At 54.2% G+C, this 20,186-nt stretch overlaps 1 protein-coding gene across 8 annotated transcripts in view; it reads left to right on the top strand.

Moving 5' to 3' along the window:
* ANKS1A (ankyrin repeat and sterile alpha motif domain containing 1A) overlaps window positions 1-19,093 on the top strand; it is a 186,555-nt gene extending 167,462 nt beyond the window's left edge. For 4 of the 8 annotated variants that reach the window (XM_033864392.2, XM_033864388.2, XM_073810837.1 and 1 more), the window contains 10 exons: window positions 7,896-7,994; window positions 8,815-8,967; window positions 9,083-9,190; window positions 10,248-10,412; window positions 11,228-11,353; window positions 11,599-11,670; window positions 11,808-11,894; window positions 12,399-12,536; window positions 13,957-14,127; window positions 14,970-16,486. In XM_033864392.2, the coding sequence (XP_033720283.1) occupies window positions 7,896-7,994; window positions 8,815-8,967; window positions 9,083-9,190; window positions 10,248-10,412; window positions 11,228-11,353; window positions 11,599-11,670; window positions 11,808-11,894; window positions 12,399-12,536; window positions 13,957-14,127; window positions 14,970-15,092 (1,242 nt within the window). In that variant the 3' untranslated portion in view covers window positions 15,093-16,486. The other 4 variants (XM_033864389.2, XM_033864393.2, XM_033864391.2 and 1 more) reach the window with 3 other exon arrangements.
* Window positions 19,094-20,186: the final 1,093 nt, after the last annotated feature.

The following is a 20,186-nucleotide window of genomic DNA, read 5'->3' as shown; positions in this document are numbered from 1 at the left end:
GGGTCACGAGGGGTGTTGCCTCCCTGAACGCAGGAGGAGAGCCGTCCCTGACAACCCTTCCCTTGAGACTGACAGGGGAGAGGGGTCTGGCTTCTGGAACTAGGAGCTGGTAACATTCGCACTTCATCCTCGTCTTCTTGGAACCAGTTGCTCTCTGTCACCATCGAGTTCTATCTCTCCAGCTGAGGACATGGCTGGGCCGGGTAGGGGTGGGGATCGTTAGGAGAGCAGGGGCTGTGGGTCAAGCCTGAGCTGCTCCTGTTACTGAGGCTGGTGAGCTTTTTATAAGGCCACCCGTGAGCTGGGGGAAGGTGTCAGTTTGGGAAGTTCTATGACCAAGTTCCAGGGAGGCGGGAGTCAGCTGGGCCAGGCAGCGGTGAACAGGTGAACACAGGAGGAGCCAATGAGCGCCGGTTCCTGTTTAACCTGGACAGGCAGGTGGCTTTGTTCCTGTTTCTAAGGTTCTGACTTTGTAGGGGATCTGAGCCCAGTTCTTATCCTTTATACCACAGCTGCCTTGTGTGGGGCACATAAAGCCCTCAGCCGCTGGAGGAGTAGACACGTGATGCTTCGGGGAGCATGGCTTCTATTTTCCATCATTATTAAGATTTTTAGGCCACAACAGTGACAGCAGAGCCCTGCCCCTCCTTGCTTCCTCTTCCCTTTCCCAGTGCTCCTTCCCACTCTCCCTGGGCCGGCCCGGGTCTGGGGCTATGGTCTGGGCGAGGAACACTCGTGTGCTCACCCCTCTCCCTCCTGGCTCACCCACCAGTGTGCGCGTGTGGTCACTGCAACCCCGGCCTGGGAAGGCAGTCCTGGCTCAGGCCAGGGTCCTGTGCCATGTTCAGTGACCCTCCCCCCAGATGACGATGCCCACAACAACTCCGTCATTGTGGCCAGTAACATGTTCTGGGGATGGTAGAAAACTACGTGCAAAGGAGGAGCCAGAATGTCCAGTGGCGGGTGAGATTATGGGATGCCCAGGAACTAGAGAGTGTGCAGTGGAAGCAGGTGGTTACGTGTCGCGAGGAGGTGTGTGCACGCAGTATGTCAGCATGTGGGAAAGCAGGTTAAATAAGTCATACATATACCACAATCCCAACTTTGGTTTTTTTTTTTTTTTTTACAATAAAAGCTTAGAAAAATACACTGAAATGCTAGAAGTGATCCCAATCTCAGTTTTTAAAAAAATATTAAGCCACTTAGAAGAATTCATCAGAATGGTAACCCTGGGGTGTTCCCCCCCACCCAGAGGTAATGGATTTATAAGTGGCTTTTACATTTTTTTTGTACTTTATTAATTTTCAGAATTTTTAATAATAGACTTACATAACTTTTCTACTCAGAAAACAATTTTATTTATTTATTTTGTTAATATGAGGGAGAGTTAGAAGCAGGGCCCAGTGGAAATCTACAAAATTCTGGAAGGCAGAGAGGCAGCATAAGTATCACATTGAAACAGCCAGGACCCAGGGAAGCTCCGAGCTACCCCCTTGGTGCACAGAGACTCTGGAGGATGCCTCGGGCCCAGGTGGAGATGTGGGGGCCTCTCGCCCGCCCACCGAGCTGCTTATCTGCTTAAGGAGCTTTAGCTGCTCAGGCAGGTGCCACAGATCAATACAGCCATGCGTGTGGTGAGTATTGGCTGCTCAGTTCACTCAGGCTGGTACTTCCCTCATCCTCCCACCCTTCCTTCCCTTGATTAGAGAAATCTGCTCTAAAGGTCTTTTTTTTTTTTTAAGAAAATAGTTTTGTCTTTCTTATTCTAAGTGCTAGCTCCCATTTTCTCAGTGCTTTTTAGCAATTAGAAGTTTTTAACATTTATACACTTGCCAATTTTCAATATTACCATAAAATAAAAATTAGAAAATAAGGTAGAAAATTGAGTGTTCTGCCTTGAAAAACAAAAAAAAGTTTAGTGTTTTATCCCAACGTTGTATTCTCCTTCACTCTGTACATTCCACTTTCCCATTCTTGGAGATAAAAAATGGGGTTAGAAACTTGAAAATATGACAGACTATACAGAGCAAGTAGCTGGTGCCACACCTACCTGGTTGCCACAGCATTTGGGAACTGAGCCCATGACTTCAGGAAAATGATTAAGTAGTTGGAAGCGTCAGTCTGATCCGTGTTTCTAGCTGATGAGGACGTCCTCTTGAGGAAATGCCAAATGCCCTTTAGGCTCACTGACTGTGGTTGCTTCTGGAGAGAAATTTCATCAGGGAGAACACTGCTAGCAAATATTCCCAAGTTCAAGTATGGGATTCACTTGGGAAGAGGTCTCACGGATCGGCAGCTAAATGCTTTGTGTCCTGTGTGTCTCATGTTTACATTTAACCATTCCCAATTCGGAATGGCCTCCCTGAAGACGTCACTCCACTCATGCACTTTCAAAAACAGCTGGAAGTTTCTCTAAGACCTTTGATGACTGGGACACAGCCACACAATATCTGAATTTATTTCCCTCAATTTGAACGTCATCCTTCAAATTGAAGTTTGTTTTAATTTTTTGTTGTATTTAATGCTAACCACTAATATTTAATGTTTTAAGGTCTTAATTTGCATTTTCATGTGCGTCCAGGTTGAGCCCCCACCCCCAGCAACGCACTTCTCCCAATTCCGTGCCTCCTCTGTCTGGAGCAGCTCTGCTCACAGCCCCTGGCTCTTTGAGGCCCAAGAAAGGACTGGGAGGTGGAGAGGAGAGGGAGGGGCTGCAGGGGAAGCACCAGTGCCAGGCTTTTCCCCTGAGACAGAATCAGGCCGGGACAGTAGCTCTGTCCCATTCTTTCTCCCCCAAGAGAGGAGGTTTCAGCCTTTGTTTTTTTATGACTCCTGGCAGGAGAAATTGCTGAGTGAGGAGAGAGAGAGAGAGAGAGAGAGAGAGAAAGAGAGAGAGAATACTGAATATGGAAATGAGGCTGGGGGGGGTGGGGCAGGTGGAAAGTCTGGAAACCACTGCTGAGAGAGGAAACCCTGTTCCAAGGCGAGTGCAGTTTAGCGCTGCTCTGCCCAGTAGTCACGCTTGCATCAGAACATACAGGCCTTTGCTCAGGTGGAGGCCAGGTCCTGCAGGGGCTGATACGGGCCGTGGTGGGGCCAGGGCAGGAGAGCCCAGGTGCACCGTCTCCTAGCCTGCTTTTCCACACGCTGACATACTGCACGCACACACCTACCCAGGAGGAGGAGGTGTTGTGGCATTGCTCCCACCTCTGTGGCTGGGAACCCCCGCCCTCCTGCCCCCTCTCCCTCAAGGACGGAACCCAACCAAGCCAAGTGTCAACTAGTTGTGTTTCAGATTTCGCTTAGGCGGATAAGCTGTTCTACTTGATGAGCTCCCTAACTATTCACTCGCTAGGAACTCGGAACAGGGCCTGGCACATAGTCAGCTCTCAGTAAACGTTAGTGTGGTAGAAAGTAAACAAAGCAGAAGTCCCTTTTCCCCATAAACCTCCTCGTGTAAAGGTTTCTTCCTCAGTCAAGAGGATACAGTAACTTCCAGAATGTTTCTTGCCTTTGAGGATTTGGAGCACCTTATAGTCACCACACAAACTAATCCCACAGAATGTAGATGTGGCAAGTTCAGGAACTCAGGAGGACCCTGCACTGAGCCCAGGACGTGCTGTGGCAACTGTTTGCTTTGATTTTCCATCACATCCTTTGTTTTGGTTTTGTTTCCATTTGCCTCTTTCTCCTCAAAGCTGCATACAGTCCCCAGTTCTCTTGACTGGGGGCTCTGCTTAATGAAGGTCCTGTCCCCATCTGGATCTGGTTTTCCTGGTTGTCAGCCTTCAGTCCAGTATTAATGTTACCCTAAAAGCTTGTGAAGGCTTCTGAGTAAATGTTGGGGTTAACAGTGGGTGTTCACAACGTCACCGCAGTGACACCCTCTTGGAGGTTCACTTGTCAGGTCCTCACTGAGGTGTCCTCATCATCAAGTAGAAAGTCTGGGCAGACAGCCCCCCTCTCTGCTTTTCCCCATCAGCACACCCTAGATTTGGGCCCAGAATGACTGCAGGAACTCGGCGTGGTGACTCCTAGATTCAGGGGTGACTTGGGATCTGGTCAGACCTGGAGTGGTGCCAGGGCCCAGGGGACCTTCTGCAGGCCCAGGGCTCCCTAGTGTCCCAGCAGAAGGTTGTGCGTGCGGCCTGAGCAGGGAGTCCAGTCTGCCTTCAGAGCCATCTTCACCTGGAGTCTCTTGAGCTTATGGCTTGTCCTCTTTGTGTCCTCTATAGGGCAAAATTTTTGTCACCATGCGCAGGCTCTGGGGAAGCTCTCACACCAGCAGTCACTACAGCTTGGGTACAAAGGTGAGGCCACCAGTTGGTCTGCGTGAGCTTGCCTGAGTTATTAACTTGTCTATCTGTAAAATGGGCATAAGTAATACCCACCTCAATAGAATAAAAAGTCCAGAAAAAGTCTTGGAAACACAGGAGTTTAGGGTACCTCAGAAGTCATTTCATATCAATGGGAAAAAATAGCTCATTCAAGAAATAAGACAGCCTGCCTGGGAAAAATATTAAGTGGATCCTGACCCTTAAAACTTACATCAAAATTAATTCCAGATAGATTAAAGATTTGATTGTAAAAAATGAAACTGTAAAGTTACAGGAAGAAAATTGAAAAGAATTGTTTTAAAAATCCTGGAGGGGGAGATCTTTCTAAGGCTGACAGAACTTAGAGAAGCTCCACGAGAAAAGTGGGTGTGTTCAGGTGCAGGCTGATAGGTTCTGCATGAGCAAAGCCAGCATAATAGTCCAAAGACAATGACAAACAGGAAAGACACGTGCCTAACTCTTCATAAAGGGTTAATTTCCTTACTGTATAAAGAATTCCTACAAATCAAATACAGAAGAGACCAACAGCTCCATAGATAAACATGCAAAGGATAAAGTGAGTGATTCCTGGAAAAGGAGCTGCAGCTGCTCTGCATGCCCGGCCCAGAACCGCGGGGACATGAGCATCGGGCTGAACTCTGCCCCAGAAGTTACTGATGCCCTCTGGGCCTCAGCTTCCTGAGATGTAAAATGGGGTAACAGTGGTCCCTATTATTCAATGGTTTAGCAGGTGCAAAGCATGGAAAACATGGAGGAGGGCAGTAAGTGCTATGTAAGTGCTTGGTAGATAAAATGTGAAAAGATGCTTGAGTCCATCTATGAGCGGGATGATCTTGTGATAAGAAATGTGCAGTGGTAAGCCACTTCTGCACAGTGCTGCACTGATAGGAGTATAAATATCTGTCAGACTTCTAAATACACATACCCTTTGACCAAGCGATTTCTGTTCTTTTTTTTAATCCTTTTTTGAAAATTTTAAATCAAAATAAAATTGACATGCAATATTATATTAGTTTCAGGTGTACTCATAGTGATTTGACATTTGCATACATTATGAAATGATCACAATAAGTATAGTAACCATCTGTCCCCATACAATGTTATTACAATATTGACCATATTCCTTATGCTGTATATTACATCCCTATGGCTTATTTATTTTGTAACTGGAGGCTTCTACCTCTTAATCCCCTTCACCTATGTCTTCCCCCCACCACCTCACCCAGTTCCCGTCTGGCAACCACCTGTTTGTTCTCTGTATCTATGAGTCTGTTTTCATTTTTTAGAGCCCACATATAAGTGAGATCATATGGTATTTGTCTTTCTCTATTTCACTCAGCATAATGCCCTCTAGACCCCATCCACACTGTCACAAATGTTAAGATTTCATTCTCTTTTTTATGGCTGAGTACTATTCCTGTGTGTGTGTGTATACACCACACCATTCATTCATCTGTCAGTGCACCAGTTTACAGTCCCACCAACAGTGCACGAGAGTTCCCTTTTCTCTACATCCTTGCCAACACTTACTTGTCTTTTTGATAGTAGCCATTCCGACAGCTGTGAAGTGATATCTTACTGTGGTTTTGATTTGCATTTCCCTAACAATTAGTGATACTGAGCATCTCTTCATGTGTCTGTTGGCCATCTGTATGTCTTTGGAAAATTTTCTATTCAGATCCTCTACCCATTTTTTAATCGAGTTGTTTAGTTTTTTTATGTTGATTATATGAGTTCTTTGTATATTTTGGATATTAACCCTTTATCTGATACATTGTTTGCAAATATCTTCTCCCATTCAGTAGGCTGCCTTTTCATTTTGTTGATAGTTTCCTTCACTGTCTGGAAGCTTTTTAGTTTGATATAGTCCTATTTGTTTATTTTTGCTTTTGTTTCCCTTGCCTGAGAAGACAGATCCAAAAAATATTGCTAACACTGATGTCAGAGTGTACTGCCTATGTTTTCTTCTAGGAGTTTTATAGTTTCAGGTCTTACATTCAAGTCTTTAATCCATTTTATGGTATGAGAAAGTAGTCCAGTTTGATTATTTTGCAGGTAGCTGTCCAGTTTTCTGAACACCATTTATTGAAGAGGCTGTCCTTTCCCCATTGTATATTCTTGCCTCCTTTGTCATAGATTGACCATATAAGCGTGGGCTTATTTCTGGGCTCTCTGTTCTGTTCCATTGATCTATGTGTCTGCCAGTGCCATACTGTTTTGATTACTGTAGCTTTGTAGTATAGCCCGAAGACAGAGTGATGCCTGCAGCTCTCTTCTCTCTTGAGAATGGTTTGGCAGCAATCTCTCTTGATAACCACCATAGAAAAGATGCACATACAGGGAGGTTCATGCAGCACCATTTGTAAAAGCAGAAATTGGAAACAGTTGTCCTTCAACGGGGAACTGGTTTAGCAATTTATAATATGTCCATAATCTGGATGATTATGCAGCTTTAAAAGAAGAGACAGGTCTCCATATACTGAGTGACCTCCTGTATATACTAAGTAGTTAAGAATGAGGTGTTGAACAATGTGTACAACAATCACATTTGTGCGAAAATGAAGCATGCACGTGTGTGTATGTGCCCAGCTGGGCTCTGGAGGGACATCCAGGAAAGTGGTAACAGTTGCCCTTGGCGGGGGTGGACACTGTGGCTGAGGGACAGGGCAGAACCCATGATTTTTCATGTATCATAATCTGAAAAAACCTATCTTGTGACACCATTGTGAGTAATAAAAGACACCATGATAGGGGTTAGGAGTGGTGAGTACAGTCAGACTGCCTCAAATCCTAGCTCCACCATGAGATGTGTGACCTCAGACGTGTTTCTGACCTCTGTGTGTCTGTTTCCTTATCTGTAAATTGAGGATTCCAGTAGAACCTAACACAGGATTGTGAGCCTGAAATGGGATGGTGCAGAGAAAAGCTTTCCGTCCCTGTCACTTAGCAAGAACACAGCAAACACCAGCCATTCTCCTCGTCGTCACTGCCATGCTGGGCTTCTTCGCTCTCAGCTGCTCCCTTGGGGAGAACTGCCCCACGTGGGCTGAGCCCCAGCCCCCCCTCCTCTCTCAGGCAGGTCCCCACTTTGAGACTCCTCTCCTCCTCGGGGTGAGGCAGGCTTCTTGGGTGCCTGCCCCTGCCGCCGGCCCAAGGTGGATGTTACTGCCTCTTTAAATCACAAAATCACATCTGTGAGGAATCTGGGGATTAATCCTCCTGTTCTTCACCTTGGGGGGTCATGAAACCTGCTCCCAGGAAAATGCACATCAGCCCAGGTGGGTGAGGGCCTGTGCCCGGCCCTGCCTACTCCAGCCCGGGTCAGCGCCCTGGGAGCCGCTCGGGCTGGGCGGGCAGCCTGGGCAGGTTTGTCTTCCTGCTGCATGCGGCTGTTTGCTGCCTGGCCTGGCCTCGCGGGGCGCCCTGGGGCTCGTTCTCTCGTGGTGCCTGTGGCGAAGGAGAAGAACGTGGTAAGGGGCCATGACAGGCTGACATGACGCCCTGAGGGAGCCAGCGGCCTTGTCCAGGAGGCCCTCATGTTCTCCTTTCTGCTCTTAGGGGCCTAATGTGATGGAAGATCAAGACCTGCGGGAAATCGGCATCAGTGATGCACAGCACAGGCGGAAGCTGCTCCAGGCTGCGCGGTCCCTGCCCAAGGTGACCACCGACAGTTCCGTGGCCTCGGCCTTTGCCAGTGGCGGGGCGGGGCTCAGGGGATGTGCAGGTCACTGTGGGGGCCTGCCCCTCATCCCGGGAGCCCCAGCGGGGAGGACAGTATCCTGTTTACTTCTTTGCCACATCCCAAGGCCAGCAGAGCACTAGGGACAGTCAGGACCTAGTCCGGCCTCAGGAACGGCATTGCAGGCATCTGCCTGGCGCAGAGCCTGGTGCCCACAGGCTTGGCCTGTCGCCTGAGACCAGGCCCTCCCCAGGAGGCCCGGGGCCCTCGGGGCAGCAGAGGAAGCAGTCTCTGCCTCCTGGGGAGCTGTGGCTGGTAGGCCTGAGCCTCTCCTCAGCTGTGCTGGCACAGAGTCCCCTTGTCTCTTCCACTTGCCCAGAGCTCAGGAAGCACTAATGAGTCCTAGCAGTGAGGCCAGTGGCCGCTTCACAGACACACACCATTTTCTTGTCCTACCAGGTCTGTGATCTTGTCAGAGCACAGTAGGGGCCTCCACAAACCCTCCTCCCCATCTAGCCTTACCTGATAGGGCACCTTTCCCAGACCTGGGGTGCCCTGGCAGTCCCCAGATGGGGCCCGAGACCAGAGCTGAGGTAGAGAAGGCTGTGTGAGTGGAGCGACTCGGGGATGCTAGGACACAGGCCCCTCATTGGTCCTCAGGAGCTGTCCCATACCTACTCCAGCCTCAGCCTCAGCCTCTGTTGTGGTCTGAGTGAACCGGCCTGCGTCCCCATGGTCCCCAGGGTCCTCGTCCCAAGTGCTGAGATGTTAGTCCCGCCTCCTGCCCTCGCCCCACAGGTGAAGGCTCTGGGCTATGATGGGAACAGCCCCCTGTCAGTGCGCTCCTGGCTGGTCTCCCTGGGCCTGCAGGACTATGTCCCTTCCTTCCTGTCGAGTGGCTACAGCTCCATTGACACTGTGAAGAACCTCTGGGAGCTGGAGCTTGTCAACGTGAGTACAGCCCTGCTGTGAGTGTCCCTGGGCTGCCAGCATGGCCCGTGGGGGTGAGGGCTGGGGGCTGGGGGCCCAGTTGCCGCCTGACCTTCCTCTCCCCGCCCCTGCCCAGGTCCTAAAGGTGCACCTGCTCGGCCATCGCAAGCGCATCATCGCCTCCCTGGCAGACAGACCCTACGAGGAGCCGCCCCAGAAGCCCCCCCGGTTTTCCCAGCTGAGAGTGAGTTGGGGCGGGTGGGAAGGGATGTTTGTATGTGCTGTGTGTTGTTAGGAACTGAGGAGAATTCTTTGGGAGTTCTTCAGAGACAGCGTCACCTCTGCAGTCGAGGAGCAACTGATCCCTCCCTTCCCAGTTGTTGGGGCCAAATGTTGGCAAAAGTAGGAAAACAAATATCCAAATCCCAGATGGCTGGGGCCATGTCTGAACGTCCGGTTGAGCTGTGCCCGGGGTGGTGGGCAGGGGTGGGTCAGAGGGGCCCCCTCTCGGGCAGCCTGACGTGAACCCGAGACAAAGCCTGGAACACACGGAGGGACCAGGGCCCTCCCCATCTTCTGAAGGAAAATCCCTGTGATTTTAAAAACCTCAGAGATGCTTTGTTGCTCAAGGCAGGTAATCTCTGACTGAAAAGTGGGTTAGACTGTGAGCCTGTGGTTCAGGATGAGTCTCCCCAAACCCGTGAAGCTGCGTGGCTGCCAGTGGATGGGGTGGGCCCTGGGCTCCAAGCCTCAGCCCGTTTATGGCAGCCTCAAAGTGGGCGTTATTTTATCCTCCTCTTACGCATGAGAAGGCTGGGGCCCAGGCTGGTTCTGAGGACCAGACTCAGCTGACATTCAGATATGGAAAGTGAAGACTGATTCATACTCTCTGTGAGGCCTCTGGGTGCCAACCGGCAGTGCTATGTGTTTTCTTAGGAAAGACTTTTGGATTTGGTCACATGCCCCCAGGACCTGCGATCAGTTGTGACAGACGATTTTATAAACTAGAGATCGCCTCCCAGCCCTAAACCAGGCCGGAGGGTGCTCTCGTCACCCGGGTGCTCACCTGCAGGACCCGGCTGTTAGGGGTTCCTGGCTGGAAGAATCTGGTCACTTTGACTGTACCCACGGTGGGCCCAGCGGCCCGTTTCCACACTGGGTGCTGGCCTCCAGCTCGTGCCTGTTCTCACTGATTCTCCTGCCCAAGCTGGGCCCTGACAGCCCGAGGATTGGCTGACACCTACAGCCTAAGGACTGGCCTGATGAGTCTCAAATCTCACCTGGATTTCTTCCCGCTGCAGTGCCAAGACTTGCTCTCGCAGACGTCGTCCCCCCTGAGCCAGAATGACTCCTGCACCGGCCGGTCGGCTGATCTGCTGCTGCCTTCTGGGGACACGGGCAGGAGGCGGCACGACAGTCTCCAAGACCCTACGGTGCCCTCTCGGGCCGAGCGCTTCAGGATCCAGGTGGGCGGGAGGGAGCCACAGACGGGGTCCCCTCATTCCTCTTGGCAGGACAGGGCTCCCAGCCCACCGCCCAGGGCACTGCTTTCAGGGCTCTCGCATTTATTCGACTTGCCCGTCCTCCCTCCCGCCTTGCACGGACCGCAGGCTTTTTGTCTCGCCCCCGTCTTGGCCTGTTAGACACAGATTGCTGGGTGTCCCTTGTCCCCACAGGGTGAGCCCTAGCTTCGCTCTGTTTTCTCTCGTGACTCATATTTCTCGGTTCTGGCCTCTGGGGATTCCCCTCACCTTTCCACAAGTACGACCATGAATTTTACAAGATTTAAAAAACACATCGTCCAGCAGTTTTAGTTGCTCTGTATTGAGAGACTTTGCATATTGCTGGGAATGGAAGTCATAAATTTCCTGAATTTTCCCCTCCTCTCCATTCCTTCCACCAGCAGCCTAGTTAAGGACCCCATCGCCTGGCACCTGGCCCGTGGTGGCCTCCCACCCCTCCCCCACACCCCAGCTCCTGCCATGAGGATCCCTGTCAAGTGCATCCCTGGCCACGGATACTTCCCCGACTCCCCACCCCAGGATCAGATCTACACCCATCTCAGACACCAGAGCCTTCCCTGCTGAGCTGCTCCCGGGTGGGCGGGCAGCTGAGGTCCCTGCTTCACCAGTTCTCTGGCATAGACAGGCCTCACCTCCGCCCCAGCACATTGGAATGGCTTGTCTGCCTCCGGCCTGGAGCTCCCGGAGGTGGAACCCGGGAGGGAGCCTGGGAACCCCTTGAGCAGGCGAGCTGACCTGTGACCCCACGTGTTCTGCAGGAAGAGCACCGAGAGGCCAAGCTGACCCTTCGGCCCCCAAGCCTGGCTGCCCCCTATGCCCCTGTGCAGAGTTGGCAACACCAGCCGGAGAAACTCATCTTCGAGTCCTGCGGCTATGAAGCCAATGTGAGTAGCCTCTGCCCTCCCAGCCTGGCCAGTCTCCTGCTTTCCATGCTGGCCGGACCCAGGGCCCCCGTGGTGTTCTCCACTCCTCAGCTGCTCCCAGCACCTGGGGGAAGGGGGACTCACCGGCCAGGATGGGGGAAGAGAGTCACTGGGAGAGGGAGCCCCCTGACTGTGGTCCCAGATTGGCTGGTGGCCCTGTGTGGTAACGCAGGACTCCTAAGCCGGGCCACTGCTCGCTCCCACAGTATCTGGGCTCCATGTTGATCAAAGATCTACGAGGGACAGAATCCACGCAAGACGCCTGTGCCAAGATGCGGGTAGGTTACCGTGGGGGCGGCCAGGACGCAAGGCAGCGGGTGGCGGCACCGCCTGCAGCCATGGGGGCCCTGCCACGCTGCGTGCGGCTGAGGGAGGCCCCGAGAAGGTGAGTTGACAGGCCTCCCGTTTCCTGTAGAAATCCACGGAGCACATGAAGAAGATCCCCACCATCATCCTCTCCATCACCTACAAAGGTGTCAAGTTCATCGACGCCTCCAACAAGGTGTGCTTCCCACAGCTGCTGTTGAGGGAGGAGGGGGCACCCTTCCTCCCCACACACACCCCGCTCCTGGCCAGCTGGGTATCTTCCCTAGAGGGGGGGGTACTTGTCTCTCACGCACCCACGTATCCTGGTTCCCAGGGCCCCGCCCGAGGGACAGCTTATCTTCCCCAGCATGGGCTCCACTGGCCACTTATCTGCTCATGGGCCTTTAACGCTGTGATGCACTTAGTGAGCTTAGGGCACCCCCAGGCCCTGTGCTTGGGATCCCACCTGGAGAGCAGAGTGGGCTGGGTGTGAACATCTGCTCCCTCAGTTGCCATGGTCAAGGGTGGAGACCCCAACCCTAAATCAGACAAGGTGAGGTGCCACCCCCACCCCCACCGTGAAGAGATGGGGAAGTGGTGCTTGGCTGACGCTAGGATGGGACAGGAAGGTGGCAATGGTGAAGGGACTAGGGTGTGCCCTCAGGGAGCCCAAGAATTCCAGACCCTGTTTTCCCTGCAGAACGTCATCGCAGAGCACGAGATCCGGAACATTTCCTGTGCAGCCCAGGACCCAGAGGACCTCTGTACCTTCGCCTACATCACCAAGGACCTGCAGACCAGCCACCACTATTGCCACGTTTTCAGCACGGTGGACGTGGTGGGTGGAGTCCGCAGCTGGGCACGGTGGGGGGTCCTGCGACAGCCCCAGTGCAGTGGGTCCTGGCACCCGGCTGGCACTTAGCAAAGGTCTGTTCAAGAATGAACATCACTCCAGCCCCCTCTGTCTGGCACTGAGACTAAAGCACACAGGATGACAGTGGCTCGTCCAGGGTTCTAGTTGACAGAGGCTTTCCTGCTTCCGGCTGCGTGTCTGTCAGGTCAGCCAAGGCTTCATCTCCCTAGGCTCTTGGTCGACCATCCATCCTAACTCCCGCCCTCCAGCTGGGCCATCTCCCTGAAAAGCCCTCCAGCTCCCTCTTGGGGACAGTAAGTTTTCTTCGCCCATATCCCAGCTTAGGTGGGGTTCTGGCGCTGCTGGGCTGAGGGGAGTGGTCACACGTGCTGCCCACAGGGAGTGGATGAGTGACCATGGTGGCTGCCCTGAGACAACACCTTTGTCCAGGTCCCTGCTGCCCCTGTGAGAGTAGCTGGTTCCAGGGTCTTCCCGGCCTCGCCCGGGAGCTCTGTGCTTGCAGCCTCCTGGCTCTGCCACTAGCTAGCTGTGTGACCCCGGCTCCTCGTCCGCGCAAAGGGGATAGAGTGTAACCGACTTCACGGGGTGGTTCTGAAGATGAAATGAGGAAATCCTCCCAGGACACATCCTTCCCGCTACTCTTACCTGTAGCTCATCTTCCCGCATCAGTCAGTTCTGCTGTAACGTGGCGTCTGTGCTCCTAGAGAGCACCACACCCTGAAACCACACGGGAAGCACCAAGGCTCATGGGGAGATGAGGCAGGGGGCACAGCCCTCAGGAACCTAATACGAACACCCACACCATTTTATCCATGTTAAATGGTTAAGAGATACATAAATGCTACATAAACACGGCGCTCTGCCTCGAGAAGGACCCGAAGTCGGCTTGTGGAAGCATGTGCCTCACTCCTGCCAGCCTGTGTGCCAGACGGAGAGAGAAAGAGGAGGAACAGAGGACAGAGGGGTGCACGGATGGAGGGGAGGGCGCGGGCCAGGTGGCCCTGGGAAGAGCTGCTGCTTGATTGTTACGGTCAGGGGTGGGTCCCGTGGGGAAGTTGAGCTGCCAGGTGGGGGTGGCATATATGCTGTGTATTCCCAGGCAACGGGGGTCAGCAGGGGAGTCTTTGCATTCGCCTCGTGTTTCTCTCCAATGAAATCACACATGAGGAAACACAAAGTGTGTGTTTTGTTCAGATTGTTCCCTAATGTATCAGTCACCTCGGGACAAACTTCTGCTTTCAAAGCAAGCGTTCCAGCGGATTCCCTGCACTCTTGTTACCTGTGCAGTGCTGCCTGGCCTGTGCTCAGGGGCATGAGGCCAGGGCAGGCGTGAGAGGCAGTGGTTCCTCCATCCCATCTCTCACGTTGTGCTGTTTTCTCCCAGAACCTGACCTATGAGATCATCCTGACACTGGGGCAGGCGTTCGAGGTGGCCTATCAGCTGGCCCTACAGGCCCAGAAGTCCAGGCCAATGGGGGCCTCTGCCGCCGAGATGATCGAAACAAAATCTTCCAAACCGGTGCCTAAGCCTCGGGTCGGCATGAGGAAGTCAGCAGTACGTGGGCCCCGGGATTTGAGGGCTCGGGGTGGAGCGGGCGCAAGGAGGGTCTTCTCACGCTTCAGGTGGCCAGCCCCTCAGGACACGGGCCCGTGCGAGGCGGCCTCCGTAACGCCACCCCGTGTCTGTGTCTGCTTTGCTCTGCACCCCAGGTGCCGCTGCCCCCTGATAGTCGCTGTTGTTACTGTCACACCTGCCCCACCCATCGTCCTTCTTACCTCCCGCTGCCGTCTGTTAGTCCTGGAGTCAAGGTCTCTGCACCTCCTGCTGTCTGTGTGTCAGTCTCCCCGAAGTGACCGTGAGCTCTCTGAGACTCTGGTGCCCCGCCCCCGGCCCCGCCTGCATGCCCGTCTTTCCTGAGCTGCCGTCCCACCATCCCTGTCTGTGCTGGAGCCTCTGTTTCTCTGCTGTGTGTCCTCTTCTCTCCAGAGCTCATGGGTGCCCGCTGTGGTCTTGCCCGGGGTGAGCTCTCTGGCCCTGCCAGAGGGACCCGAGGTTTGGGGTTTCCAAACCCCTTACCCGCTTCCTGCCACCGAGAACAGCTTTGGGGCTTAGTGCTCGATGCTTAGGTAGGGCAAGGCTCCTTTAACTGAGCCGCTCCAAGAAACCCCCAGCAGAAGTTGCCCCTGGAGAGCTCAGAGGCGGCCCTCCCGTGATGCTCCAGGGAAGGTCCCCCTTCTGCCACCCCACCCCAGGGAGCTTGCTCTTTGGCTGAGGAGAACAGGGCCTCCCCCGTGGGGTACTGACGTCAGCATGGCCCGGGAGGCGGGGGACAGCGGGCCCCGTTGACCCCTGGCCCAGGTGCAGCGCTCCCTCTGACTCTTCACCCTCTTCCTCAGCAGCTGGAACCGCCCGATATGGACCCAGATGCCCAGTCCCATGCCAGCGTCTCCTGGGTTGTGGACCCCAAACCAGACTCTAAGCGGAGCCTCAGCACCAAGTATGAGACCACTATCTTCTAAGCACCCACCCCGTCTCCACTAGTCTCATGTGCCTTGCCGTCCGTCCTTCTGCTCTTCTCAACTCTCCTTCCAGCTGCTGACGCCAAGGTCCCACCCCCCCGGGACCTCTCCTCCTGGGGCGGCAGCTTTAGACACTGCACACTCTCAGCTCGCACCTAACACCACCGGACACTGTGAATTCCCCCCTTGGGCGAGGACAGCTTGGCGGGGGGGCAAGGTGCCTTTGAGGTGGGCACCAAGAGGGCCTCAGCGGGCGGGCACCGTGGCTCCTGAGGCGGGGGCAGTCTCCGGGCGGAGTCCACTCGGCACTGGAGGCTGCTCCCTCCGATCGGCCGGGGCTCCCTGTCGGCTCTCCTCTCCCGTCTTCCGAGCCACGGCTGGGTGCCGTTGCCAAGAGCTAACTGCACCTTTCCTGACACAACCAACCACTGTGACCACCTGGGGCCAGAATCCCCTTGCGCTCTGCTAACAGCTGGCCTGCGGCCCATCCCTCTTAAGATTGCTGGCCTCCCCCTGTGAGACCCTCAGCTCAGCGATGTGGCTTGAACAGGGTCAGAACTCTTTCTGTGAGGGCCCAGGGTCTGTGCCAGGTCCTAGAGCACATGCCTGACTCCAAAGCCTGGGGCTCTGAGCGTCTGAACACCCACAGGCTGGCTCCACACAGCAGGTGTCTTGGTCCTGATGGGTCTTGCACTGCAAGGAATGGGATGGCTCCTCACGTCTTCACCAGGGAGTCCCCGGCTGGCTCTGGAGTCTGGCTCGAGGAAGAGGAAGGCCTTCCTGTAGGAGCCAGCAGGAGGGAGGCCAGTGCCCTGCACACACTGTGCACCTTCTTCCCTCAGAACGGAGCTGCTCAAGGACAGGGACCTGGGCCGAGCAACATCCGTTGTCCTCCAGGAGCTTTCTGATGCTTCTCCACAGTGTGGGGACCAGAGATAGTCAGCTGGCACCCGGTCCCTTCCCTGATCGACCGCCCTCAGCCTCTTGACTCCTGAGAAGGAGTCCATCACCTCAAAGCAGTTCAGCAGCTGGGATGGTGGAGTTGAGGCTTTCAGAAGGCCCACGTTCTCGCGTGAGGGCATGTCAGCTTAGATGGCGGGAGAGGAGAGCCAGTTTCCGTGGGAAGAAGCACTGTACACGTAGCGTGGCCCAGTATGAGAGCCAGTAAGTTGCAGCGGTTGCTTTATGAGTTGAAACCCAAGTCGACAAACCGGGGTGGGTCCTCCTGCCTGCCTGTCCTCGTGCCTTCCAAGCAGATGCGCTGAGCCATGGAGGGTGCTCAGGGGAGGCTGTAAGGGACCTTCTGTTCTGCTTCCGTGTTTCCTTTCCGTTTCCTCCACCTTGTGCAGGCCCCTTTGGTTAACCCTTTCCTCCCCCCCGTTGTGTTTGCTTCTGCCAAGCTGAGCCACCGAGGAACCAACTGTGCTGCGGAAACAGCCATGGGGAGCGCAGGCTCCCACCGCCGCCGCCGCCGCCACCGCCACCACCGTCTCAGCTGCAGCTTTGAAGACGCAGGCCCCACTACTGCCCGTAGGACCTCCTCGCGGCTGCATGGTCCGGGCCTGCCACTGCCAGGTCTCGCCGAGTGAGCCCTGCCCTGGTTGCGGAGCAGCCCTCCAGGCCTCTAGCAGATGAGGTTGGAACTCCACAGAGCCAAGAAGTGACTTGTCCAGAAAACATTTTTTAATAGAAAAAAATTTTTTTATAAAATGAACTTTCAACACTTGGCTCAACCCTCTAGGTTAAACTGCCAGTCTTTAGACAATGGCCATAGGGTCAGAGGACAGCGGGCCTCTGTCCTCAGGCTGGGGTCTTGGCGCGCTTGAGCAGCTCTGAGAGAAGGTAGTGGGTGAATTGAATCGGCTCAACAGACCCGCCAGTCAGCTGCTCTTCCTTCTGAGCCGCACAGCTTCTCATCCCCGCCTGGAGCTGGGGGCAGCCCGTAGAGGCGTCTGGCAAAAGCAGAGGCTTCTGGGGTTCCAAACGTGAAGGTCTGGGGCCGCGTGGAGATGCACAGGCAGGTCGCGGTGCCCAAGCTCTGGGCTGCTCCTCTGTCTCGGACCCAGCGGTGGTCAGAGCACTGCCCTGGGCTGCCTGGCCGCAGGCCCTCCGGTGACCTCAGACTGTCTGAGTCGAGGCAGAAAGGAGAAGCAGCAGCTTTGTTTGTTTGGGGCATTGACGGGTAGGTCGGCTGAGGTGGCTGCCTGCTGACTTGCGATTTGTCTAATCAGGTCTGTGTGGTTAGGATTCACTTTGGTTCTCTGAATTATCGGTTTGATTGTCATCCTTTCAGCTGCTGGGCTCCCCACTGGCTCCAAGGGTAGAGAAGGCTGAATCAGGTGACAGTTTGATTCTCCCCGAGTGTGGCCTTCAGGGCAGGCTGGCATCTGGGCGCTGCTGCTGCCTGAGCCCTCCTGCTGGCTGGCTTTGCTTTTCACCTTTGGTTGCGTTGCTCCTCCTGGAGGCAGAGCCAGAGGGACTGTTCCTGTGAGGCTGGGCCAGGTCAACTGCCCGTCCAGCACCTTCCAGAGCAGAGCCTTTCCTCCCACGGGGCCGGAGCAGACCTTCCGCTTTGCTGGCACAGCGCAGTCTGGTCCCAGGATCAGTAGTCCAGGCTTCAGTAGCGCCTCTCTCTCTCCTGGCAGGGGCTGTGAATGAGCAGGGAGCGCTCTGGCGCACCTTCATAGCCCTGTGGTCGGCCAGCAGCGGAAAGCTGGGCCGCGTCTTCCTGCTGACCTGAGGCTGGGCCCTGTGGGTTTCCTTTCTGCTGAGCCGTCCACACCGCAGGCCTGGGGAGTCACACCCCCTCTCACTGATCCTGCCCTTCTCGGTACTAAACAAGGACCTCGATACCGGGAAGTCTGACTTCACGTCCTGCTGCTTCCAGGGCCCGTCGGCTTCCACTGAGCAGTATTCAGCCCCTACTTCCTTCCAGGTATGGACGAGGAACACCGAGCTGGATGGGTAAACCGCGGCTCCTGCTGCAGTGCGAGTGCTGTGCCCTCTTCCTCCTGAGGAAGGCCGGTCTCCTCTAAGCAGCCCTCTCTTGGTGGGTGGTGGGTCCATAAAGAAAACTGTAGACACTACGATGAGTTCCTCAAGCTGTCTTTATTTTTAAGTCATAGGTAGGTGTCTCCTCCCCTTGAAGCTGCTATATCTTCTTTATTTATTCAGGGTGTTTCATGTTGGAAAGCCTTGGCTAATCTGCTCTGGCTCTGGATTTTGTTTTGAGCTTGGTTTATTTCTCAATAGCCAAGAAAGGAAGGGACTAGATATTTTTTTTATTCCTCCTCCGGGACAGGTACTCTCCCTCCCCTAGAAAGAAAAATTTTAACACCAGGACAGGCTTCACATGGAGAGAAGCCCTGCTTCTGCACGTGAGCACAGGCCCTGCAGTGTGGCAGCCCCGTTCTGAACTGTGCAGGCCGTTCAGGCAGGACCTGAGATAGGTCAGTACCTGCCCGGCCACAGGCTCTCTGCTCCGCCCTTCTGCTTGCAGCTACTTCGAGCAGGGCTTCCCTCCGACAGGCTCTGCATTTGCAACGCTCGCGTTCCCCCAGGGCCCCCAGCTTTGACTCTGGGGAGTCCCCGGAGAAGTCTCGGGCTGAGCAGACTGGTCTGCCCTCGGCCTGTGTTGTGATGCCCAGGCCTGCAGGACAACTCTCAGATGCAGTTCACAAAGTGGTGTTGCTAATGGTGTGGCAATGGGACTGAATTGTAATAAAACGTTATTTAATCTTTGTCTCTGTATTTTGATACTTGAATGACTTCCCCTTTTATTTTACTGTACATATAATTGTTAATCTGTCCAATTTTGTCTAAATTACAAACATCTTGTGGTACCAAACATAACCGACCTGTGCAACAACATAGACTGACCTCACTACACGAGAGAGAGTGTAAATATTCCTGGGCTTTCGGCTTTGGTTTTGTTATTTTCGTAACTGTACAACTTAGAACAGACTGAATTAATTAATAAATGAGAAGCGACATGAAACCAACCTTACTTTGTGGAGTCTGAGTTGGAAGGTTTCTTGATTGTTTTCCGGCAGAAGTGCTGGCACAGGCCAGCCGCTGGCTCCGGGGTGGAAACGAGGATCCGCTGTGTTTGGCTGGGACAAGTTTGGGGATTCCGCGCCGTCCAGCCCTCTCTAGTCATCATTAACCCTGCTCCAGCGCAGGGGCCCTGCAATCCACCTGCCCCTCCTCGGTCTGAACACCAAGCAGGGGCCACATCCTGGCCTGGGCTGGTCACCCACAGATACTTATTGAATGTCGGTGTACAAGGCAGTGTGGGGATTGAGAGCTACGGAAGGAGAGGCTCCCTTCAGGAACTCAGTTAGATTGTGAAGGTTAAGTTTTAAACAGACACAACTAGCTACCAGCCCAAAGCCACACCGTGAGACCCATCAGACAGTCCCGGGCCGTGGGGACTGGGAGGGATGCAGTGCTCGAAGAACCAGAGCGGGTGGTGCCTGGGCTGCTATTCAAAGGAGGGTTGGAAAGGCACAAACAACACTGACATCCCCGTCGTTGGTGGAGCACCCGTGTTCCAAACCCTGCTGGCAGCTTTACAGGCAACCCGCCCCATCAGCCCTCACACCTAGCTGGGTATTGTCTCTATAGAAAAGGAAACCAAGGCTCAGAGAGGTTAAGACGCCTGCCCAGGGCCGGCTGGAGAGGCCCCTAGAAACCATCTAGTCGGGTGGTTGTCAAGCTATCCTCAGAGCCGCTGGTCCCACTCCTGCTTCAACCTGAGCTGCCGAATTCTGCACAGTCTAACTCATGAGTTTCTGTGAAATATTCCATTTGTTAAAGGACTTTACAAGGAAAGCATTGATTCTCACCCAATACCCAACTGTATTTATGAAGAAACCAAGGCCCAGAACAGGGAAATGATTTTCTCTTAGCCAGCCAGCTAATAGCAGAGAGAGGACCAAAACCCAGCTTCTTCCGATTTGGGCTTCTCAGGCCAAACTGCATTGAATCTGGGAAAGGAGACTGAGGGCCGGTGGAGGGCCTCACATTCTAGACGGGGCGGGGGCGTCATCCTCACCCCCCCTCTGCCCCCTGGCTTTGGCACCAGTTTCTTAG

This window comes from Tursiops truncatus, chromosome 10, assembly GCF_011762595.2.
Source record: "Tursiops truncatus isolate mTurTru1 chromosome 10, mTurTru1.mat.Y, whole genome shotgun sequence".
NCBI classification, from domain to species: domain Eukaryota; kingdom Metazoa; phylum Chordata; class Mammalia; order Artiodactyla; family Delphinidae; genus Tursiops; species Tursiops truncatus.
The sequence above is the reverse complement of the archived record's forward strand: the minus strand, read 5'-3'. Positions and strand labels throughout refer to the sequence as shown.